This window comes from Anopheles moucheti, chromosome 3 (assembly GCF_943734755.1).
Source record: "Anopheles moucheti chromosome 3, idAnoMoucSN_F20_07, whole genome shotgun sequence".
Lineage (NCBI taxonomy): Eukaryota > Metazoa > Arthropoda > Insecta > Diptera > Culicidae > Anopheles > Anopheles moucheti.
The window spans coordinates 91,353,116-91,377,471 of NC_069141.1; the positions used below are offsets into that span (position 1 = coordinate 91,353,116).

General features: G+C 43.7%; 4 protein-coding genes across 4 annotated transcripts; 3 read left to right on the top strand and 1 right to left on the bottom strand.

The window, feature by feature from the left end:
- Positions 1-1,871: 1,871 nt before the first annotated feature.
- Positions 1,872-3,316, top strand: LOC128300539 (uncharacterized). The gene is made up of 4 exons (XM_053036639.1): positions 1,872-2,110; positions 2,272-2,408; positions 2,755-2,808; positions 2,894-3,316. Exons 1-4 carry the CDS (start codon positions 1,966-1,968, stop codon positions 3,146-3,148), a joined length of 591 nt encoding a protein of 196 aa, XP_052892599.1. The 5' UTR covers positions 1,872-1,965; the 3' UTR covers positions 3,149-3,316.
- A 6,316-nt stretch (positions 3,317-9,632) lies between these two features.
- Positions 9,633-11,417, top strand: LOC128300536 (uncharacterized). Its single transcript, XM_053036632.1, has 6 exons — positions 9,633-9,719; positions 9,805-10,193; positions 10,275-10,451; positions 10,546-10,695; positions 10,788-11,051; positions 11,143-11,417. The coding sequence occupies exons 1-6, from the start codon at positions 9,633-9,635 to the stop codon at positions 11,243-11,245; spliced, it is 1,170 nt and encodes a 389-aa protein (XP_052892592.1). The 3' UTR covers positions 11,246-11,417.
- A 3,190-nt stretch (positions 11,418-14,607) lies between these two features.
- LOC128303129 (endoplasmic reticulum metallopeptidase 1-like) lies at positions 14,608-20,760 on the top strand. Its single transcript, XM_053039987.1, has 6 exons — positions 14,608-14,612; positions 17,770-17,902; positions 17,972-19,243; positions 19,307-19,810; positions 19,875-20,539; positions 20,589-20,760. Exons 1-6 carry the CDS (start codon positions 14,608-14,610, stop codon positions 20,758-20,760), a joined length of 2,751 nt encoding a protein of 916 aa, XP_052895947.1.
- A 485-nt stretch (positions 20,761-21,245) lies between these two features.
- On the bottom strand, positions 21,246-24,199 carry LOC128300532 (endoplasmic reticulum metallopeptidase 1-like). Its single transcript, XM_053036623.1, has 5 exons — positions 24,162-24,199; positions 23,327-24,086; positions 22,570-23,229; positions 21,990-22,505; positions 21,246-21,926 (listed from the first exon to the last, which is right to left on the bottom strand). Exons 1-5 carry the CDS (start codon positions 24,197-24,199, stop codon positions 21,246-21,248), a joined length of 2,655 nt encoding a protein of 884 aa, XP_052892583.1.
- Between the last annotated feature and the right edge of the window lie 157 nt (positions 24,200-24,356).

A 24,356-nucleotide genomic window follows, 5' to 3' on the forward strand; every position in this document is an offset into this window, starting at 1 on the left:
ACAAATAGGAAACGAGGAGAAAAGTTCTATGTAGTACAACTTTGCCTAGCTGTACTGTGTTGCCTTATACGGACCGAAAAAGTAACCCCCGTTCTTAACTACGGGGTGGTGGATGTCTACAATTTTTATCAAAAGTTTGATACATTTCAACTTTACTGTTTAAACTTACTTTTTAGTGGAACTGTGATAGATTGCGTTACATTGTTATAGTGGTTCAACATTCGGTTTAGTACACCGAAGATCGTGGATCAAATCAAATCTGGATTAGATAGTGGGTTTCTTCGTTAAAACCTCTGTTTAAAATTGAACATGTACACAATCATCCATCGGTAGAGTAATGGAGTTTGACGGGTATTTAGGCTGCCATGTATAAATACCGATTTGAGAACGGTACTTTTGACTTCTCCAATATCGTAGAAACTATATATGACCGTCAAATTGTAGTTTCGGCGAAATTTGCCTAGAAATGAAGGCCGAAGTTGATACAATAATGTTCAATTTTTACCCTTACACTTTCCGAGGCAAAAATGTAGGAGTCTGTACAGTCTGTACAAACACAAGTTTGTACAAGCATGTTCACGCTGTGGCCTACAAATGTCTGCAGCATGGGTTGAACTTTGCCAGTTTTTTGGTCTGTTTTTGTTGGAGCTTTATTTTTTTCGTGCGGAGAAGGGCGTCTCATGGAACAATCAACCTTAAGTGCGTTCTAGGCGGAAGAACCAACTTTAAGAAGTATACTCGCCAAAGAAAGTTCGTTTCCCTAGAGGGTAAAGGAAGTCGTTTACCTTGAACCAACAATTCCGACAACCGGAACCAAAACCTGCGTGGTGTCGCGCGCGTGTAACCTTACGCTCCAATGGCGAAAGCGCTCTTACCTTTATTTTTCCGGGGCGTTGAAGGAGGTGGTGCCGGAGTTGGAGGCGGAGATCGGCAGTTATCTCGCTCTCGCCGACATCGGAAGGGTGAGGAGGATCGTTCAACACTTTCAATCTGCAACAACAAATGGAGAAAAGCAAAATTGAATGATAAACAAATCATCAAGGATCTATGCGCAACAAATCACACCATTTACGTTTGGTTGCTTCTATTGAGATGTATCATAGCGAATCAATAAATTTTCATTAGATTATCGAACAGAACCCGTGTACAGCAGGAGATGGTTATTTAATATTGATAAATTTGGGCGGTCAATAAATGCCGGACAGCACCACTGGGCCATCCACAATAATGTTACCGTTAATACTTATTTCACGGGGCCCTAGACCGGACAGGCCTCAGTGGAACAGCAGCTTATCGTGACAAGACTAACAAGAGAGAAGAAATTTAATTTATACTGAGTGCATGCCTTCAACTCGACATATCGCCCCGGACAAGGTAAAGGAGAACACAAGTAGTTCGCTGATGCTATCAATGACAAACTGATAACTTTGCGCCAGTCGTATTGCATTTCTACTGAAACGGAATGCTTTTTTTCCTACTTGTACAATGTACCATACTATCTTATCACCACTATCTTACTATCTCAAGCATCAACACCAGAGGACAGTTTACAGTGCGCTCCGCCAATGTGTTGTGTGTTAGGAGTAATTCACATTTTACCTTGATCTGAAAATATCCAGATGCTCTGTATATGAGCAGATCTTTTGCATTCTATTTCAAACTAAAAAAAATGGTTATGAATGACTAAAAACATATATGTTCATAGAAAGTATTGTAGATATTGCGCCATAATTTTAAATACGATGTATACTTCTTGAAACCACAACAGTTGTTACTCACTGTAGTAGATACCGTCCACCTTCATGGTGATTGATAGTTTCTTGCTTCCACGGATCTTCCAAGTTCGAATTCAGTGCATCGTAGCTTACTGACCCAGTGAAAGGTAATAGAAACTAAGTCTACTTCGACCCTTTTCTAACGCACCTCACGTAAGCGAACAGAAGTACGAACGCCAAATCAATAAAAATGTTTAGTCCCAGCGATGGTGTTGGTTGTCGATCGGGTCGATTTTTACTATTAAATAAATCGTGCTTTTCAATTACCGACAAAGCTGTCATGCTGATTCCAATTCTATTAATGATGATACAATTTAACACCCCTATGGTCGGAGGTAAGTTTCGAAAGGAAATGGTAATGTATCCGTGTGACGTTTGAAACATTCGGGTGTGTGTGTGTGTGTGTGTGTGTGTGTGTGTGTGTGTGTTATTTTTCCATTGCGAATATTTTCAAAATTCCGTTCGGATAAAAAAAAACAATACTCGCCTTCACCAGCGTTACGGTGCTATGCCTGTGGATTAACACAAACTTCCGGTGATGTGAGGTGCGTATCGGAGCCGCAAAGCGTCGAGGGACAGAGTGTAGTCACCTGCTCCAGAAAATACTGCACCATCACTAGGCAGGAGTTGGTGGTATGTATTATTTGTTCAACATTAATTTAACATACAAATTGACGACGAATCGAGGGAGCTTTCATGATTTCTGAAGCGTGAAGAAAACAGACTAACTGAAGTACCTCAAATGATTGTTTTGTCTTATTCAATCACACTTCAGTGCTGTTCACGGTAATCATCTCGTGCTACAACACAAGTGTACACAGTGTAATGCTAATGGTTGTGTTTCATGCCGTCAATGTGAATTGTACGATTAGCCGATTGTACGAAGCAACATACTTTGTGTGAAGTCTGAGTGTAGGCGTACCTATCGTGGATAGAAGCCATATTCACTCCACGTCGTTTTTTCATCCCTCTTTCGTAGGATCCACCTGGCAAGCTGGTTACTTTCTTGAGAGGATGTGAAGAGAGCCCACTGGTAGATATCACTACTTTTGACATGATGGCGGTGCATACTCGCAGCCACTAATTGGGTGTCGAATTTCACGCATTTTTCCCCGCAGTATCTTGACGAAGTCATCGAAGATCCAACTTTCATCACCTACTATCGGTCTTGCACCACAGACCTGTGCAACGATGGCGATGCCTTAGGTTCCTCCGGTTCCGCCCTGACCGGCCTCAACGAGGGAGCCTCCGATAATCTGCTTGTCCCCGGGTTGCCCAACAGCGGAGCAGTACCGATGGCAACGACATCTCCATTACTGTTGATCATTAAAATCGCATCACTGGTGCTATCGGCAATACGCATCATCGCGTAGAGGGACAACCGGCATGATATTGAAGAGAGTGGGTGAAGAACTGACGGATAAAAGTTCGATATTCATAATCTATTTTCCGTTGCGCTGGTGGGTGCCGGTTGAACATTTGCCGGTGAAAGCGAATGAGTAAAGTTTACTTACTTGATGGAAGTTGTTAAATAAATAATGTTCTTCCTTATGGGTTAAAAGATTTAGCCCTAAAACGTATTGTTTGCCTTAACAACAACACGAGGGTCTTTTTTGCTAATCGCAAAAAGGACATCAGGGATCCTGTAGCAAAGCTGAAGACATTCTCGTCATTCGCAGGATTAAAGGCATACCTTTTCTGTTTCCAAGCGTATGATGTTACGGAACTATACCCGGCGGTCATGCACAATGCCATTGGCCCCAATTTTACTAATTCCATTTTTAGCCCAAAAGGGACCCATCGGCTGGTTTGGAGGTGGTATGAGAACATGTCTGTGAAAAACATGTCCACCGTGAATGGTGGTTGCCATTCAAGTTTATCGTACATCCACCCATATCCGGCACAAAACAAAAGGGTCCTTTTGATAATGAGAGCTTTTCATGGTGCAAAAACAAACGAAATCACACAGCTTTCTTTGATATCCCGGTCTTATCCCGGGATAAATGCAATTGATGCAAATTAAGACAACAATTTCTAACGAGAAGTGTAATATTACCATTAGCAGCAGTCTTTCAGAACTTCACTTCAACAGAAAGAAAGAAAGATAGAAAGCTGATCACTTTCAGTTGCATTTTATCCTAATTTTTGGGACTTTACGAACCAAATCTTTTTTCGGTACACTAAGTAACCACTTCGTACTAAGTATCAGCGAACGGCGGATAATACCACCGGTGAAAGTAACTGACGGATAGAGATGGAGATAGACGCCATCCGGTCGGTAGCATTGCAAACAAGCCTAAAAGTCACGAGACTCCACATTATTCCATTCTCAAAGTGTTCCGCGATCTTTTTCGCACGGAGTATATCTATCTTTTGCATGAACACCATCAATCTACGAAGAAACCGAATTAGCGTCCAAAAGGGGACACCACACCACAAAGCGTGCACTTTAGTGTGGGGAGGTGGGATGGATCTCATCGACCATACCGCAACAGCAGACAAGATGTGTTCGTCGTGCCAGAGTGTTCAACAAACCGTTAAGCAGTCGTTAAGGACGAAGAGACAGTCGAACATTTTGGGATGGTTGGCGCGGGGGCTAGTTAACTGGCACCCAGGGATCTAGTTGGTTGGTTAAAAGGAAGACAAATATCGTAGTGGCAGGCACATCGGCCGAACAGCCGCCTTGACAAGTGGCACTGCAAACGAGCTGTTACCACGCACGCCACTCTATTCTACGCTTCCGAAATGGGCGAAAGAACACGGATCGGTGTCCGATTTCTATGACCGAACGAAAAGTGACACGCTAGAAAAACTGTCGCTTACTGTCACGTATTTAACAGGAGGGTGCGTGTCGTGGGTTGGCTGTTTCCCCTGCTTGCCCCAAAGACTCTCGAGGTTAATTATTAGCAACCAAGCTTTGCGATAAAGCTTCAAAAATGAGTTAGCAGGATAATGTATCGAAGGGTTCGTGAGAAACAATGATATTGCTCAAACCTTAAACCGTTGAGAAATTCTCCAGAAATTAAAGTTCTTTTCACCTAGAATATTACACTGAATCATGCAGGACCGGATTAAAATGCAATGTAATACGAAAAGGATACACCGATCCGTGACTTGACAACAGCTAAAAGGATCTACTGTTGGCTTTTACTATTTTCGGTTTTGTCCATCAATATCGCATTTTCATTGACCACAATCGTAAGTATATGTGTAGTGTTGCCTTCTCCATTCATTCGAACATGCCTGTTACTCGGGTGCCCAACGATAGGTCTCGACCTCCAATTCAAATTCCTATTCCACACAGAAACAGATCAAGACGCTTGACTCGTTCTGAACTTTGGGTTCCTTTCCATTGCATGTTTTATTTTCCCGAAATCCAATTTCCTATCGTGACTACGAGAATTGTAGCTAACCCTTTACTGATGCCTTTACTCAATCAAACGAATTTGCACAGAAACATTTACAACCGTTCCCACGAAAAACCATGGCATAAGACACTTATGTACTGCTTTTCGTTTTAATACGTCTTCTGCTGTGAATACGGAGTGATTGTGGAACGAAAAACAATCAACACATTTCAGCCTGATGCTATACACAGCATAAGTTAATTCATACCTGACGCACACGGGCAACTCATTCGCTTGTAGGGAATTCCTATGCAAAGATTATTGCAGACCTGGCGGAGGCGTTTCGTCACAATGTAACAAAAGCGTCCAAAACCGTATGAAAGAAAGGATAAATAATGAATCAAGGTCCTTTATACCATCAATCCTGCTCAGCTTATTTGAGGATGAAATCATTTGCTTTTGTTCGATCTAATGAGCTTATTTTCCAAGCAAACCCCGTCCGCCCATCCGTTTATGGAGCAGCAGCAGCCAAAAACATCCTTATTTTCCGCTCTATCAAATTATTCTTACACTTCCATGTGTTCTGGGAATATGTTTTTTTTTCGTTTTTCTTCCTTACTCAAACTCTTTCCTTCCTACACGTGAGGCGTAAGTTGTCGGATCGTTTCAGGAAGTCAGTACGGCTGCAGCACCCTGCTATGTACGCTTGTTCCGGTGGTTAATCCTTAAACGGATGAATTCTCTTATCGACCAATGTGTCATTTATATTCCCACCCGTGGGCGAAATGTTTCGACACGTCCAATATACGCGGCTCAGTGAGATCCACTCCAAACGGACCAGACTGTAGCGGTGTTCGTGCATGATTCGATTCGTGACGGTCATCAGAACAACGCGGTCCTAGGCTGTTGCTCTGGTTTACTACAAGACTAGCGCAGCGGGTTTCCCGGTCTGGCGGGTAGGGATGAGCGATATAGATGACTTGCCGGTTTGGCGAAGAAAGGTTCATTTTCTCTCGAAGGGTTGTGGTCGAACGCGCTAACAAGACCCACAGGAAACGGTTTGCGTTTTCTCGTCCGTTCCATTTTTCCACTCAGCAAACGTGACCCCAATCGGGCCGGTGAACCGGCGGCAATGAAGCGGGTCTCGTACGATGCGCCTGTTTTTTGGGGCCATCGGATAAATTTATGGTGTAATTTAGCAGGTGCACCAAAACCAATTCGGGTATATCGGTTCCAGACCGCCCACGTACATAACGTTCCACTGTTCGCCGGAGTGCGGTTTAACTCCCGCCAAGAGGATAATGAAGATGATGATGATGATGGGGATCACAATGATGATGCCAAACTAGATAAGGTGTGATTAATTCATATCGGAACTCAGCCAACGAAAACGAATCGAGAAAAGATAGCCGGAAGCCTACGCCTTCTGCACGCCATTTTGTATAGGCCTCATAAGAACACAGGGTGGTGGAAATTCTCTCCTGAAGCTCGATCCGAAAACCCTTTGCGAAACTCTCGACCGTTTAACCGTGTGTCCAACAAAGTGGCTATTTGTCCCATCGAGTAACACTCATTTTTCGCCACACTGTGTATAATTAGAACGCGCTTGGAGCGGTTACGGGCTCTAAACATGCGAAATAGTTTATTTGTCGACAGCTTTTCTAGCTCCCGGGAGAAACATGCTCCACAAGGTGAGAAATTACAACGCAGGGATTACCAAATCCCACACGCCGGTAGAAAACCCACCGGAGGAAAGTAAATCATACACATTCCACTTAATTTATTCCCCAAAGCCAAGAAATTGTGGGGTTTTCGGACAACTTTGCACCGTATAACAACAAGCCCATCCAGGGTAGGAGATGGCAATTATGGTAATGGAGAGTAAACCGTTTTGCTGTTTACTTCAGTGCACGTGCCGCAGGCAGCCCGAGCCACAATAGGTACGGTCACTCTGTAGCGTTCACTCCAAATCAGTGACCTTAATAATCGCTAATATCATAAGCGTACCGACTTCTTGCAAAATTCATCACCTTCTTATCAATCTTTCTCCTGGTGCAGGGCTTTTCCCTTCTTCAATCATAATGGACCATATACTTGTTGAGTCCGGTCGAAGCTTTTTGTTCAATTACGTGTTCCTAATTGGTCCATTAATGTACAACAAAATACTTCCAGCATCTGATCTCTTAATGTACAATACCAAAGCTCAGCCTCACATTCGATTAGTATGCCGAAATTCATCAAATCCCTGTCACGGATAGAGATTTTGCTATGATTTATTATTCATAGGCGTTTTTTTTCTTATTTGCTTTCACTTTGGCGTGTCTACCTTATCTAGGGAATGACCTCGGATTTTGTTGTTTTGTGTTTCTGACTAGGATGCAGACACATGGCGAAGAAGTCAAAGGTAGAGATAAAGAGCAAGAGCTAGTAAATTTTGCCCCACTTGTAGAATGCTCCGGATTTTGAATGGAATTTATCTAGAGCATTACATTAATGTAATTCATTAAATTACGAAGTCAAGCAGCATTCAATCCGTCTTTTATAAAACATAAAATTAAACACCTTATCAAAAGTACTGCTATAAGGGACTTGTCGCAGGTTTCAAGCATATCAAATGCTCCGTACTCTCGTACAAACCCATCAGCTTAATATTACAGTATACCCATTTTTAATGGCTCTGTTATTTACGGTGACATTTTCCACAGCCAACCCATCTTCTGTGACACATTACATTTTTCGTACCGTCATCTCGACATCGACTAGTAGAAACACTGGTACGAATGAAGAGAACCTTCAAAGAGCTATGCGATTTTTCTCATCTTTCCGACTCACAGGCTCTCGCCTAGTTAAAAATACATTAATTTTCATCTACCATGCAGTTTTCCGCGGACGGCGACACATTCGCCCAAACAGGATGTTCTAAGCACCATTCCTTGGATAAACCACAGCCACAATTTGGTTCGTCGTAGTAGAATGTCGTCTTTTAAGATCGGTTAGAAAAATCGATACCGATGGTTCGTTACTCAAACTGATGAGCTTATTCGAAGACTGATGTTGGCTGAAAGGAAAAACGATTTATGAATTTATATCAATTTCTCATTTTGATTCTGTTCTTTAATTCAATTCGGAGCACCACACCGAAACCGTCTAGCCGTAAATGGGTACACAAGAGAACTGATTACGGTACCACAAATGGGTTTTGAGCCTGCAGAACAAATTTTGCGTGCTCTTAGAATTTCATTTTCGCAAGGTAGACTTCTGTTATAGCTAAGCTAGGCAGAGAATAACATATAATTTAACAAGCTATAGATTTTATTTCAACGGTTCGCTAGAAGTTGGAATCCACATTGGAAGCTACACAGTGATGAACAATAATCTGGGTTGTTTTAATGGTCTTGTGTGACAAACGCCACAATCACGTTCTCTCTCCGGTGAACGAACCTTTATCGGATCAATTAGAAACAGTCGATTGATTTCATCAGACGCATTCGAGCATAATTTACTTTCTAGGGGAAGGCGTAGATAATGTGGTACGCTGACTATAGCCACATCCTGTGATCTGGAGAACTTCATATCAAATGACCAAAAGAGAGCAGACTGGGAGGCATTGCCATCCAGGTCAGGGCTAGACCTTTGAAAAAGTCACATTTTTCGCATCTGAGATCTGAGATGAAAGGGTTCGCAACATTCCAGTGGCTATCGTACTTACGTTTAATAGGTCACATTAAATTGTCTAAAACGCACATCGCAATTGCCTAATGCACACACATTTTCCAAAGCAAATACACTAGAATAACTAATACCTTATTGAATGCTCAAACAAACATATGATAGAAATATGAAGGAGATTTTTCAAACAATTCTTCGTCACTTTTTGTAACACACGAATGGAACACGGATTTTAACTAAATCACATCAATAAAACCATGATGATGCCATCATGCACCATTCCTATATCTTTATAACCTCACTTTTTCCTTCACTTGTTCAACCCGAAAGAAACACACGCATTTTGTCAACGTGCTTTGAATTACGGCCAATTTGGGCATATGTAACTACTCTACACTCTCTACTCTCCTGTACTTAAACTTATTAACTTATAAACTTTATATAAAAAAATTTAAATAATTAAAAGTAATCCGAACTCAGCTGCACAATCCGCGCGCGACGCTAGCTGTCAACTGACTGACAGAAAGTGAAAAAGAGGAGGGGGGGAGGGGGGGGGGGGGTTATTTACCGATGTGACATTTCGTTGGCTCATAAAAATCGTTTTCATTTGAAAGCGAAAAGCAGTAGTCCTGTCGTGTTGTCTAGGAAACTGCCCTGAAACGATCCAATCGCTTTGGAATGATTTCGAATGGAAAATATTGTACCATTAGCATTTGGACGGCACGGTGGCTAAGAGGGTTGTTCGACCTTTCTTAGCGGAAATTTTCGTAAAGTGCAGATTGTGCAGTGTTAAGTACGGTTAGATCCTAAAAAGTGCTAAAAAGCAATCGACTGCTGTTAAATGTGGCGCATTAGGAAGGAAGATACCATGGCTAGCTTGAACAACAAGGGACAAATAAGTGGTGACGGTCCCGAGCCTCGCAGCAAGGTGCAGGTAAACGTTTCAGCGTATTGTAGTTACGGCAAATTGCACAACAGCTGGTGCTTAATATCGTTTTCCTCCCGTGTTTTAGTTAAATTTGGCAGCAAAACCTTTTACGTTACCGTTGCGTCGAGCAAATGCAGCAGTCCCATCCAACTCACAGGGCGACAGCAATGGTAACAATAATAGTAACAAAATCCAAGAAATTGCTTACATTGGCCCGACCCATCTTCCGGTTAATACGCGTGTGTGGAACTCGATCTCATCCTACTCGCTGGAAGACATCGCTCGGACGACTCCTCCGGCCAGACCTGCACAAAGCCAGATCATAAATGTGTTCCCTAGCAATGGTCCAACCGCAACAGGAAGCTGCTTAAAATCTACGTTTCAGAATCCGAGTACACAGAGTACACAATATCCCTTTGGACCAATTCTGCTTGACAATGGTGTCATACAGCTGCGTTTGCGAGATTCGATTACGTAAGTTTCTTCCTACATCAAAGATTTTGTTAGGTAGAACGGTCATAGTATTTATACTCGAAAAAAAAACATTTTACACAGGGTGGACATGACGGCGGATGGTTCAGTGAAGGTTGTCAATGGCAACCACAATATTGCAATAGCTATTTCTAGTGATACGTTGGCTACTGCGATGCACCATCCAAATGGAATCGTATTTCAAAACGGCCCACGGGTCGATATAGCCGCGGTGGATGCACGCCGTAAATATCCGTACATGTAAGTACACACCGTCATGTATTGACAATATGAGCGGTGTAAAAAATAAGGTGTAACAATTGCTGCTCTTTTTTTATGTTGTACCGAAACGCAGTCGCTTTGCTAAAATGTGGCATAAAGGAATCAGCTTGACAAGCGCAAGGTACGCTCTGATTTATCTGGTGGATTCGGCCGGTACACGAACAACGTCCGATATGATTAGCATGGATATGGAAGCGGATTATGTGAACCAGGTTTTTTTCAAGTGAGTAACTTCTTTCTGTAGTGTTCTTTTGAGATTTGTTGTTTCAACTATCTGATTGTTTCGGGGTTTCCTGCCCCGGATTACCATTGTAGTGGCGTTATACCTGCTGCACATAACTACGCAGACCAATGGCAAATCATCCAGAACTCGAGCTACCAGCTCGGCCAAGAGGGTAGCCTGCAGTTTCAGGTAAATGGCTTCCGTATCACCCAGAGTGGTGATGGGTTGGTGAAAATATATCGCTCCAACAACCGCTGCTCTATCCGTACCAGCCCAACTAACGGTTGCGCGACAGTCACAACTAATTCCATCCACTGCACCGCTTCACTAGGAACATCCTCGCATCTGTTTGTTCGGTAGGACTTTTTATGCCTCTCACCTCATCGTGTTGCTCAAACAAACCGGTACAATCACTAACACTAATCTTTACCATTATATCCTACACAGACGTGAAGAACGTCGGATGCACTTTGACGGGGCCACGTTCATCGTGCGCAATGCTGGCCATTCCGCTGGTTTTGACGAGCTTGATCGATTACGCGTTTACTGAAGAGGAAATGTAAGCACCTATCGTCAACGTTTATGAAACTCTCCTCATCAAAGGATGCTGTCCTGCGGACGGGTGGCTGTTTTTAGTATGTATCGTATCCTCGTTACTGCTTCATAGTGGCACGTATACCTTACCGAGTTTGTGGCGAACAAATTGAATTCCGTTGTTTCGAATTAGTCTAGTTAAATTTCAATCATTCATTATTTCTGCATTACCCTGCCATTAGAACATGTGTATGGACATTGAAAATGCATGTCATTTGCTAATAAAACTAAATTCGCTTTAACGTGTTTGTATGTTGTAACGGTAACGGTGTTGTAATACTTACATGTTCGGAACTGGAAGGGTTAGGGAGTGGGCCCGACCTACGAAGACGGGCTAGAGCACTCCTGAGACCTTCCGTACTGCTATGTTTGGCCCCCCGTTCAAAAATATAACAACCGCACAGGAACAGCTTGAAAGTCTATGTTACGTTGCCACACTGTTACCGCTGATACAGTCGTCGATTGTAGTTTCTGCTTCCTTTTGCCCTGTGGTGAAATGGTTAACCAGTGCCAATCTCCGGCTCGCTTTGACTCCACACCGAGCTTCTCAGCACACTCATTGACACTCTTGCACACTATTATGTACCACTTAGGGTTATATTTATAAATATTGCTTTTGATTGCACTTGCTGCGTGAACCATATAGCGCATTAGATTCGAACGAACACAATACACTTGCACTCACGTTACATATGCCTGTTAGCAAACGGTAATTGCGCTTCAGCACTATACACCACCGCATACTGCAAAACAACAAACACCACCTAAAACCTAACAATCGTACTCTGTGGAATATATGAACTAACGATAGTTTAAGCATTCCTACCCATAACTCGAAAACATGGAGCAAAAGAAACCCGTGGAAGAACTCTAGCGTGTCAGATCACAATCAATAAAACACAGATTTAAATCCTTCACCTAGTATTGTATTTATCTCTGGATCTCGGATCTTTGGAAGTAAAATGATCTGACATATATGAAACAATAGTCAAAAAGCACTAACTGACATGTAGGATTAGTTAAATTTTGATTAAACGTTATTGGCGAGTTCTAGATATTCTAAACATAAAAAGGTCAATTACAACAACGTAAGATAACTTACCCACACAAGCTTCTCTGTTCGAGCGAAAGTGGAATTTGCCTCATACGAAAAAAATTAAAAAGTAAACGCGAATTGAGGAAACTTTTGAGGAAAAAGCAAACACTGCCCATAAACTTCAATGAATGGCAGCGTTGCCATGACGTAGTGACGAGCGATGAAATGGCGTAGTGCTAGATAAACACGGCCATGAGAAAGATAGGTCGGTTTGTTCAGCGAAGGACAGAAAACCAACCTACGGAGTAATGAGCTTCCAGAACGTGTGTTGAAATGAAAGTAGTGGCAACCGATGTTGCAACGAAAAGAATGACCTACTGAAAGTGTGTTTAGATTCTCATACACCGGTTACAGTAACAGGGTCTCATTTCTTAGCTCCATAGGACAAGGACATGAAAGTTCGCCACAGGAAGCAAAAAGGTGATTAATGAATTTTCTACCACCTTGCCCTAAATACGGGGAAAAAGTAGAATTATGCTATGAATTGTGCAAGTCTTGAACCATAGCTCGCGTTGAAAAAAACTTGTATCGTAACGTGCCGGAATTCACCTATAAGAAGCATATTTGTGATGTTGTGAAGGTTTTCGTGAAAATCAATTGATCAATATAAGTTCATTTCAAATTTGCTGCGTAAAACAAGACTGGTTTTCTGAGATGATCATCACTTTTAATGTTATTGCTAAGAATACTCAGTTGTGATTTATCAAGCGCATTGAATCATTTGAAAATTAGCTACAAAACTGCCCTGGTTTGGTGGTGGCGGTTAAAGGCAAAAACGTGATAGACTCATAAACTTCAACGTAATAGAGGAACATATTTTTGAAGCCATGATATAGAGGCACATAGACTTCCACGAAAACTAAAGCTGCATGTACTGTATTGCTTAACATGAACTTTGGAACACAAATGGTCGAAATTTTGCGCATTGAATCACTTCAATTCAATTCTATGTACTTTCTTTGTGAAGGCGAAGATGAAGATTCCTATTACAAGTAATAAAAGGAAGAGAGCTATAAAAACATTTCTCATAATTTACATCCAGGGACATATCGATCCTTGTAAACACCAAAACATTACGTTGTCACAACATTTCCGTTTCGGGGCAGTTTCGTGGGAACTTTGGTAAATTCTACAGTGATATTCTATCCACCCGAAACCGCATCGTCCGCTCTTGCTTCTCAGGTTTCCATTAAATGGCGCGCGCGTCAGTTAAGCTGCAGTCCTGCAAAGTGTTGCGAGCTATAAGACAGACACAGTAATTGCGCCAAGAGCCAATTACAGGAATCTGTAAGCGTTTCCACTGTCTGCTCTCATCTTTTCCGCACTATTGCAGTCGCTATGGTGACGGAGGTGGATCGTGTCGTAAATTTCAATTACACAACTCTTGCCCCCGTGCTCCAACTTAACCACGTACTTTGAACGTTGAAGTTTGGTACTTGCCGCTCTTGGCCATCCCAAAGAGGATACGGTCACTCAGCCTCCTTTTGAACCCTCTTCAAAAGCATGTCGGGAAATTTCAAACCTACTTTTACTCGCACACTACCCTGCACACGCGGAGAGACTTCCGTGGACGGAGAACATTTTATGCGTTGATTTTACAGTGATTTTAACAGAAAAACCTTTCAACTTGCGGCATTTGCGTCCTGTACATTTTGTCCTGGTCACCTTTTTAGGGAGTTTCGGTTCGAAAAATATTTAAATCCAAAAAGGTAAAAGGTCATTCGGGGCAGATTTCGTTACGCTTCCGCTTGCCGCCAAAGTAAAATAGGATTTGTGGAGTGTTATTTCACTTTTCTGTACACTTTGATTAAGTTAGAAGAAGAAAAATAAACCAACGGTCACTGCCACGACGCTCTGTTTACAAAGCGCTCCTTTCCACAGCACGTGTAACACCATCATGCGAAACGTTTTCCCTCTCTATTTCAAACGATTGCATGTTTGTAATCTACTGAGGTACGGTACATTATAAAAAGATAAAGTTTTTATATTCTCTGCAATTATAGAACGGCAAGCCACGCCAAGTTCTGTGAGTCACCTTTTACGGCTTTCGATGAAAAAATATGCGCTTCCTGTTGATGTCAGGGGAATCTCGATGGTCCTTGTCAATAGACAAACAATACCCTCGCCCTCCTAATCCACAACAACCTGTCCGTTCGCTTTAACAGTCCGTTCTATTGACAGATATGTCGCACTCAGACATTTTACTTAACTGAGAAGTAGAGATGCGGTAAGTAACATGAGATGGGCGCGCGAGCACTGAAGCGATAAACGACAAACTTGACCGCTTGTGCTCCCAACGCTACCAAACTTCAGTATCTGCAGATTTTTCCCTTCTCACACAGATATAGTTTTCTGTAAGTACACATGGTGAAAGTTGATTCATTCGAATAACTGCTACCAGTAGCTTGCAGTGAAGCGATTGTGTTAATGGATATATGATGCTGGTCAAGGGATAAGCAATGGAGGGAACTTTAATTCGTTACGGAGCTAAAATTCTTTGGACTTTGTTAGAACAATAAACTTTCAAGAATGTTCTCTGAAACCTGGATCTTCCCCTGATTGTGTGTTTCTGTGTTGAAGCGAAGAGATTCGCAGCACAGAGAACCATCAAAGTGTTAAGGCGTTCGAAACTTTGCGGTATTGTTTTGAGCCGATTTGAGTAGAATGATCATTTGAGCCAATCTCACTAATATTGCATTAACAGCATTACAAAATATATATTTGATTCTGTTTACAGTGGCTTGGTTTAGCGCCTACCGTCTGCTTGACGCCGGTCTTCACACGAACGGACCGGACCAAAATCCCATCCGGGCCAATACCGTACCCGTAGCAAGGACTGACTATCCGGCTACGTGGTTAAAATAAGTCGATACGGCCAGGTCGTTTTAACGAAAAAATAAGCCGTCTACTTGACGAGGATCCACTTCATATTGTGTTGGGGCTGTTTTGAAGCGGTTTGCTGGGCTTACAAGTTCTCAAATCATCATCCGTGCTAATGTTTCACTCATTACGATATCTGCTTCATTTTCTTCCTCCTGGCTCATACTCGTGCAATCTTCATCGTTCATGGCTTCACGGGAAAGTCCATCAAAATTCACTGAACTCAAAAAGTGTTGCCAAGGTCTGGTAGCTCATAATTGAAATTTGATGGAGATTGCATTGCTGCTTTTGCGTCATTTCTAATAATCATTTCCTTCATTTGAAGATATCCGTATTGTATAAACAAGAGTTAGATGAATCTACTTCTTAGCACACACACACACAGGTTTGGTAAGGTTCTGCTTTTGGATCCGGAAATTAAAATCCACTCTTTGCGTTCCTTCTGCTGTAGGTGCTTGTTCTGCTGTTGAAATTAGTGCCGGGACGGAGCACACCAATAGCCAAGGCAAAAGAAAACACAGGAAACACAAGACACAAATTCATAACGCGGAATACGCGAAAGGTTTTTTTCCTTACTTCTGGGTAATATGTTCTACCACGTGGTTCGGGATGGTTTCACACTACGCTATACCCAATAATCAATAAACACAGGCACAACTCGACAACGACGTTGAATGACGACGTCGTCATTGCCATCATCGTCCACCGAACGGCTAAGAGTTGCCAGAGGATTCTCGCAGCAAACCTTTACGTTATTGAATACTTTATAAACCGATGTATGTTTGAAGTCCCGCGATTTTTAGGTCTCCCTTGGCCTCCGTCAACTCTGTGTGTGCTTCTAAGCGGCAAGTGGTGCAATGACCGAAAATCCACGAGAAGCTGAGAAAAATGGTGCGTTTTTCCTATCAGCACGTTGTTATCACAATGCAGTCGAACGTAACATAATCTAGCAGCCAGCTGTTGTGCCGTACGTGTCTGAGTGGATGAGAGAACTCAAGTTTATCGATTGAAACACACTGCTTAAGAAACCTGTCCAGCAATGGGACGCATTGCCTCGCTTAGTCTCGGACTAATCCCGTCTCCCATTCTGAAATTCGGCCGTATGAAACAGCACGGAAAGTCAGCGCTCCGCGATCCTGGGATCGGGCCATCGAGCAATAGAGGAAAATTGTTTTGAATTCCGTTCTACTTTCACTATTCTTGCTGCACCTTAGCGGTAGTCACTCGTTATTTCTCATTTATTGAGAACATGAAACTGTGCGGTTAAAATTTGCCTAATTGTTTTCACAACACACATTTCTTAATCTACACTGCGCGACAAACGCTCGTTGAGTTCGCTTCATTTTTAGCGTAATGCTTGGAAGGGATGAGAAAATGGGGTTTTCAACCGAAACGCGGTACACACACACATAAACAAATCGAAACAACAAAAAAGAGCCCACTAAAACTTCCCCAACCTTTATCGTCGAACTCTAACGCACGCTAAATACAGAGCACCCACCGCGACGTTTCGTTTTAAATTGAGCTTTTTCGTCCTCGAGTCGGTACTTTTATTCGTTCGTTTTAATGTTCGGCTCGGCCGGAAATTCCGAGATGCAGCAACTTGCGATGCGGGCTCTACTTCCTGCCGAGAGAGTGCTCGCGAAGATAGATGCCATGCCATGCCTGCTGGCTTATAAACAATACATTATCTCCCTGTGAAAAGCTCTCAAACATCGTAGAAAGCATGTGTTTGAGTGGGCACGAGCAAAACTCACGAACTCGCTTCGGAGAGCGTGAGCACGACACTCCGCCGAGGAAAAGCGCACCACGTGAGGAAAATTGCTCTCTGTTTACGTGTCGAAGTACAAAAGAAAATGAGCACAGACACGAGCTGCGCTCTTCGCTAGCCAACTCCAATGATCCCGCATCACAAAACATGACCACCACTCTACGGAGATTAAAATCATAAACAATTTTTAAGCTGTCACGACGCACAAGCTCCCTATCCACATCCCGATTGGGACTCGTAAATCAGCAAACGCCACCACCAACAATGCCTTCCAATAAAGGCAATTTATCGGATTGCTTAACAATACCCGCAGCCGAAAAGGGTCCCACGATAAAATCCTAACCATGCAGATTTCTAATAATCGTGCGCGCGTATGCTTACCATCCGTTGGCCGTCCCCGGGCGCATAAAAAACTATCTTATCAACCAGATTGCCGAATTGAACAGGGGTACAACTTATGCTATTGCGATAAGCCCGTCACAACAACCCAGGCATTCGTCACCAGCAACGTCAGGGGACGGTGTTATTTTACTTAAGACTTTTTTTTTGTTTCCCTCGCATCGAGATAACGGGCGACTGAGCGGGTGATTCGAGCGAGTTGTGCATCAGTAACATTCAATCTGTCGTCGGTACCAGTGCCTCGGCGGAGGCTTATTCATTGCCAGTGGAAGAAGCATGTAAGCAAGCCTGATTAGTTCCATGCAGTATTAAGGCACTCCATTGTCTGTTTTAGGAAGATTCTGGCGAACATATTTACGTTCGAACTGCTGTGGTGCGTCCTGGGTCCAGGCATAGGAATTGGAGTGTACTTTCTCACGTACTGGAACTGGAATAGTCTTCCCAGTGGCGTTAATCTGGCCGATGGAGTTAGTATGCGTAAAGATGTAAGATTATATGAACCGAACTTGAACCGAAGCATTACGCCGCACTTTCAGGACCAATCGTATGATGAACGCTTCGTTGCGGAACGAGCGCTGTCTGATCTGGACTCGCTAACTAGCCGTGGACCACGTGTTGCTGGAAGTGTCACCAACGAACGATTTGCGGTTGATTTCCTGTACGGTGCTGTTGAAGGTATCGCTCGCGAAGCGCTTCCTGAGTATGAAATATCCTACGACGTACAGCGAGTTGATGGCAGCTACTTCCTAGACTACGATGATTATCCTATTACCAGTTACTACCGCAACGTGCAGAATATTGTCGTTTCCGTTGTGCGTCGCAGCTCGTTCAGCGGCAAGTATTTGCTACTGAATGCGCACTTTGATAGTGCCGTGACGAGCCCGGGAGCTGGTGACGATGGTACGATGGTTGTTGTGATGCTGGAACTGCTGCGCCAGTTGACACAGAACGCCAATCCGTCCATACAGAATGGCCTACTGTTCCTGTTTAATGGATGCGAGGAGAATACTATGCAAGGTGCGCATGGTTTCGTTCGCGGACACCCGCTAGCGCAATCGGTTGCAGCGTTCATCAACCTGGATGTGGCTGCCAACAGTGGCCGGGAGATCATGTTCCAATCAGGACCCAACTATCCTTTCCTCATGGCCTACTATCGCGATTACGTTCGACGTCCGTATGCAAACACGCTGGGCGAAGAAGTCTTCCAGATGGGGCTAGTTCCGTCCTTCACCGATTACGAAACCCTTTCGAAGCAAGGTGGTTGGCCTGGACTAGATTTTGCCTTGTCCTCGTACGGATATCTCTACCACACAGCGCTGGACGCTCGGGAAACCATATCCACCGGAACTTTGCAACACATTGGAGACAATCTGCTAGGGCTTGTGCGTGCCCTCGGCAATGCTGACGAACTCCGCAACATACGGGAGCATCGCGAAGGAACGGCCGTATTTTTCGACTTTATGCATCTATTCTTAGTGTACTACACCGAAACGACCGGACTGATTATCAACAACCTGCTGGGGGTATTCTCGCTAGCGCTCATTGTTGGTACGCTTTTCATGTTCGTGCGCAAGGATGGTGCAGTCGGAACTAATGTGCTCTTCGAGGCCGGTATGGCACTTATCGTGCAGACACTGTCCATCGTACTAGGAGCTGGATGTTCGGTGTTGATAGCCGTAATATTCGATGCATGCGGTCGATCGATGAGCTGGTTCTCGTCCACCTGGTTGCTGTTCGGGTTGTACTTTGTACCGTGCATCACTGGCCTCATCCTTGGGCCATTCCTGTACGTTCATTTTCGGAAAATTGTAAGTTGAAAACCCCCTTCGCTCTCGATGGAACCATTGTAAAGCCTTTCCTTTTTCCATCAGCCTTTCCTGCACGATCAAGGCCGCGTTATCCTATTTCTTCATGCGCAACACTGCATCTATGCTGTTCTGCTGATAACGCTCTCGATCGGTGGTATTCGGTCTGCATTTGTGTTGCTCTTTCCTGTCATCTTTTACTGCGCAACGACAATCATCAATATGATCTTACGGTTTCGGTTAAATGTCTGGATCTATGTGCATCTCGTCGGCCAGCTGATACCGATAATTTATTTCTGCACTCTGACAGTTACATTGTTCGCCGTGTTCATTCCGATGACCGGTCGTAGTGATAATCGCTCTAATCCAGACCTTCAAATGGGTCTGTTTTCTGCGCTTCTGACACTGCTGTTAGTAGGTTTGCTAACACCTTTCATAGTGCTTTTTCGACGGAAGCTGTACGTGTTCGGCACTCTGTTGTTGTTTTTCCTGGTTACGGCTATTGTTGCGGCAACTCCAGAGGGATTCCCGTTCAGGGAGAACACTTCACCTCAGAGATATTATATATTTGTAAGTAGCTATCAATCTGGCTAGTGTGATATACTGTAAACATTCATTTGTCTATTAATGGCAGCATCAACAGCGAAATTTCTATTGGTCAAACGGTACACTGCGTGACTCGGGTGCGATCTACTACATTCAACCACAAGATCGTCATACGCCGGACCTGCTGCAGTCGGAAGTTCCAGAATGGTCTAAGGCCACAGTGCTTGGCGATGAGTGTGAACGTGAGCTTTACTGCGGTATTCCATTTTACATCAACCGTTACCATCGACAATCCGAGAAAAGCTATTGGCTACCGGCATTGGAGCCACCAGTCTTTCCCGAACCGGTTGTGTTTCAATTCCTGTCCCGAGAATCACCAACTGCGGAAAGACATCGATTGTACTTCAGCGTGCGGGGCCCAAGTCACATGAGCCTGTACGTATCTCCGCTGTCCGGACGAAAGCTAGTGGGATGGAGTTTCAGCGACCAAATTCCTCCAAGCGGGAAGCGTTGGAAAAACCAGGACGTGTACTTCGTGAACATTTTCTTAGGTTCGTTAGATTTATCTCCCGTTACTTTCTACATCGAGATTGAACAGCAACCAACCTACCAAGAAACAGATGGTTCCCTGTTTTATCTCTCAGTTGTCGCTCAGTATATGCATCACGATAATGTGTACCGTGCACATGAATTTCAAACTTTGCTGGATAAAATGCCCAAATATGCACACACCGTCGCCTACCAAGGATATCTGGAGAGTTGGATTTTCTAGCGATAATAGACATCGAAACGTCACGAAGAAGATATTTATTTCGAATGATCAGCAGGTTGTCGGACGAAATAGCCCCACGGAACAGATCCGGTGTAATGATCTACAGGACCCCGGTATACTCTCATTTCTACGCGTCCAGGGATGTGTTTGTGTGAAATCCGTTGGGAGTATTCGTGCTGTTCGTAGGATGTTATCCATCTAATTGATATGAACAACACGATTAGCGCCTGAAATTAATTAAATATGAAGAAAAGTGAGCTTTTACACAATAAATTATACACTTCGGCTTACCATTAATCGGTGTAATGTAAAATCCATCTTGCCGGGTGGCGTGTTCGTAACACAATAACTCTTAAACTACAACTAAGTCCGCATTTTAAAGGGAACAAATGACTGACGAACTCATTGCTTTGACGTTGCGTAACAGTTAGCAAGACGTAACGCCTACGACAGCAGCTGAACTAATTCATCTGGCAGTGAAAATTCACGCTTCAATTGCCACGAGTAGCAAAGCCACAAAAAGACTGTTTCTATTATGCTTCAATGGCTGAGGTGGGTCTGAGGTGGGTGATGTAACACTGTGCGTTTTGGCGAAAAGAACGAACAAATGCAATCAAATCAAATTATTCAATAGATTTATTTCAATAAAATCTTTATGACGTGTCAACCGGTAAATGCTAAAGTTGATTAGAAAACTTTGCTAATAAGATGAGCCGGATAAGCAACGACATGCGCATAAAGAGGGAATTGGTTGATAAATCGTCCGAATTCCGACGTACGATACTGCTCGTGGTGCATGTACTGCGCTACTACGTTCAAGTAAAAATTCCAACCTGCTTCCGAGGCTTTGCTTGCCGAGCCTTGCACCGTAATGTGAAACTCGTAAGGCCGATCGTCGATTCCGTGAACGAAATTAATGTAATGCACATCCTGTCCATTCCAAGACAATCCACTGCGAGGTATGTGCTGACTGAAGCTCCAGCTAACCAGCCTCACTCCTTTTACTGGTGAAACGTAGAAGCTCATATGATCCGTTCCTTTGACGGTGAATAGGAACGTAGTCACCTTAAGCTTGGCATCGTACTCGCTGCCAACGTGCTTCAGGTCGATTGTTTCGGGGAGGGTAAATGCGTAACCTGGTATCCACAATCCATTTTCGCGCTGTCCGTGCTGCGTGTTTTGATAGAACGGTATTCCACAGTACAGCTCCTTTTCGCACTGATCACCCAACGGTACAGCATTGGCTTCAAATTTCAGCGCTACCTCTCGTATGAGGTCGCCTGTGTAACGGTCCTGGGGGTGAACGTAGAATCCTCCCTCGAGTCGTCTAAGTGTGCCGTTCTGATGATAAAATTCGCGTGTACAATGCTGTGGATTGCACCAATTTACGTAAAATCATCCTACGAACGTAAACATATAGAATTTACTTACATAGATATAAAAGCGCTCTGGCGAGGTGTGGGCTCGAAAAGGGAATCCGGCAGAGGTTACCATAACGATGATTGAAACAACGAAAAAAGCGACAATCAGCGCAATGAAGAGGTATCCCCTGCGTGCTAAAACAACCAGCGGGCTCAAGAAACCCGTCACCAGTAAGCCTACTAGCACCGCAAACAGGGCGATCAATAGTTCCGGATTGGCATCCGCATTTCCGCGTCCCTGCATCGGGATGAAGGTGGCGAACGCCGTCAAAGACACAGAGCTAAAGTATGCAATCGGTGCAATTTGTCCTATTAGATGTACATATATCCAGTATCTGGACGCATGCTTGACGAACACCTGTAAGGATGCATTCAACAACGTTGTAACGGTGTAGAACAAGATAGCCATTGTGAAGAGATAGCCCGAGCGAATACTCATAGCAGTCAGTATGATCAGTATCACCACGTACAGGGCGCAAGTAGCATTAAGTAGCAATTGGACACGGGCATGCAGCGATAGATGATCCTGTTGAGATATAGAAAATTGATTGCTTTGTCCTAGGGTTTCATGAACTACGGAGAATATTTACATGTTTGACAAAATGAATATACAATACTGGACCGGTGCAGGTTGCCATTAGGAATGGGCAAATGTACAGCCCAAAGATCAACCACGTCTGGGTGAACCAACTCATTGTCGATTCGATGGCATTCAAAATAACGGCAAGCAGCAAAGACAAGCCTACGCCGACAATAATTGATAACAGGATGACACCCATGCTTTGAAGACCTTGGAGCACCAACTGCCAAATTGTTAATTCCGTGCTACGTGACAACAACCATAAGGATAAGCTGATGACCGAAATAGCAATGACAGATAAACCAATATTAAGTAAGATCGAGGCCCACAATGGATAGTACACGAGGAACCAGTTAAGAAAATCAAAGAACACTGCCTTGGAGCCTTCGTGATCACCGATGTCGTACAGTTCCTCTGCGTTGGCTAACGCTCTAGCGAGGGCCAGCACATTGTCACCAGTATGTTGTAGCGTTGTATTAGGTATGGTTGAGTACGCATCGTATGCTGTATGATAAAGATAACCCCAAGTGCTGTGTGCGAAATCCATACCGGGGATTTTCCCGTACTTGGAATACACATAATAATCCGTTTCCGACGGAACCAGATCGGCCTGGAACAGTTCCTCCGCCACCGCCGTACAATAAGGGTGTGGAACAAAATCGCGATAATACTATTGTTTGTGGGAAATGATAAAATATCGACAGATTGCAGCTGTGATTAGACAGAGAGAGGTTGTGCTTTGTTTGGAGGTGGCAAATTTTACTTACTTTCATGAGAAATGAATACTTCGGTCCAGCTTGAAACATGATGTCACGCCCTCCGTTTGCTGCAACATCCATGTTGATGAACGTACGCACCTTCCTAAACCAGCGATGATGGGCCACAAATGCGTGTGATCCTTGAAGGGTGTTCTCCTCACACCCATTAAATACAAACACTAAACCATGATCGTATGGGTGTGGACTTTGTGATAGTTTTCTCAACACCTCCAGCATAATGACACTCATCGTACCATCGTCACCGGCTCCAGGGCTTTGCGGGACACTGTCAAAGTGAGAGCTAAGCATGAGGTAGTTGTCAGGATCCTTGTTCTGTGATGGTATTATACGTGCGACCACATTTTGGATGCCTTGGTATACACTCGTTTGTGGATACTTCTCGTAGTCTAGAAACATATCCCCATAGGCCTGCTGAACTTCCACCTCAACTTTATGAGCCGGGTTTGCTTCGGTTGCGATTTCATTGATAACGCGTAGCAAGAACTGGACGGTGATGATTTCGTTGGTGTAGCTGCCGGCCACCCGTGGACCAACATTGCTCATCTCAAACAGGTACTGCTTCGCCACTTCTGCTATGAAACGATCCGGATGTGTGGATTCATCCGCTCGTCGAAGCGCTTTTGGCATTGACACCCAATTCCAGTAGACGAGCAGATAGACTCCTACGACTGCACCGGTGAGACCAACCAACCACCAAGCGGAAATTTTTTCTTCATGATTTGAGCGTTTTTCGTCGGCAAGCGGTGACCTTTAGTAAGATAAATTAAATGTATGAAGATTATGTTCAACAGTTTACACTCCGGAAAACAAAAGAAACACTTACAAGCTGTGAGTCTCCAATTGATTTTGTGTTTCTTCCATGGCTGTTCAATGCGGCAGGTTAAGACGAACTGATGACAAGCCTTTCGCTTGTGGAATGCAACAATCGGTTTAATCGTTATCATATCGCTTGAGCAGTCTTTAATAGCCCCCATGGGATTCGTATCAGAAAGCACCCCGTGTAGATAAAGAATTAGTC

What these genes read in the sequence shown, in the direction of transcription:
- LOC128300536 (XM_053036632.1), top strand. Translation starts at nt 9,633, where the DNA reads ATGTGGCGCATTAGGAAGGAAGATACCATGGCTAGCTTGAACAACAAG. An exon ending in GTCCCGAGCCTCGCAGCAAG is followed by an intron (nt 9,720 to 9,804) that starts GTGCAGGTAAAC and finishes CCCGTGTTTTAG; the next exon opens with TTAAATTTGGCAGCAAAACC. An exon ending in TCCTCGCATCTGTTTGTTCG is followed by an intron (nt 11,052 to 11,142) that starts GTAGGACTTTTT and finishes TATCCTACACAG; the next exon opens with ACGTGAAGAACGTCGGATGC.
- LOC128303129 (XM_053039987.1), top strand. An exon ending in ACGTTCATTTTCGGAAAATT is followed by an intron (nt 19,244 to 19,306) that starts GTAAGTTGAAAA and finishes TTTTTCCATCAG; the next exon opens with CCTTTCCTGCACGATCAAGG. An exon ending in CTCAGAGATATTATATATTT is followed by an intron (nt 19,811 to 19,874) that starts GTAAGTAGCTAT and finishes TATTAATGGCAG; the next exon opens with CATCAACAGCGAAATTTCTA.
- LOC128300539 (XM_053036639.1), top strand. Translation starts at nt 1,966, where the DNA reads ATGTTTAGTCCCAGCGATGGTGTTGGTTGTCGATCGGGTCGATTTTTA. An exon ending in TCACTAGGCAGGAGTTGGTG is followed by an intron (nt 2,409 to 2,754) that starts GTATGTATTATT and finishes CCTCTTTCGTAG; the next exon opens with GATCCACCTGGCAAGCTGGT. An exon ending in GATGTGAAGAGAGCCCACTG is followed by an intron (nt 2,809 to 2,893) that starts GTAGATATCACT and finishes TTTTCCCCGCAG; the next exon opens with TATCTTGACGAAGTCATCGA.
- LOC128300532 (XM_053036623.1), bottom strand. Translation starts at nt 24,199, where the DNA reads ATGGAAGAAACACAAAATCAATTGGAGACTCACAGCTT. An exon ending in AGTATTCATTTCTCATGAAA is followed by an intron (nt 23,230 to 23,326) that starts GTAAGTAAAATT and finishes CACAAACAATAG; the next exon opens with TATTATCGCGATTTTGTTCC. An exon ending in ATATTCATTTTGTCAAACAT is followed by an intron (nt 22,506 to 22,569) that starts GTAAATATTCTC and finishes ATATCTCAACAG; the next exon opens with GATCATCTATCGCTGCATGC.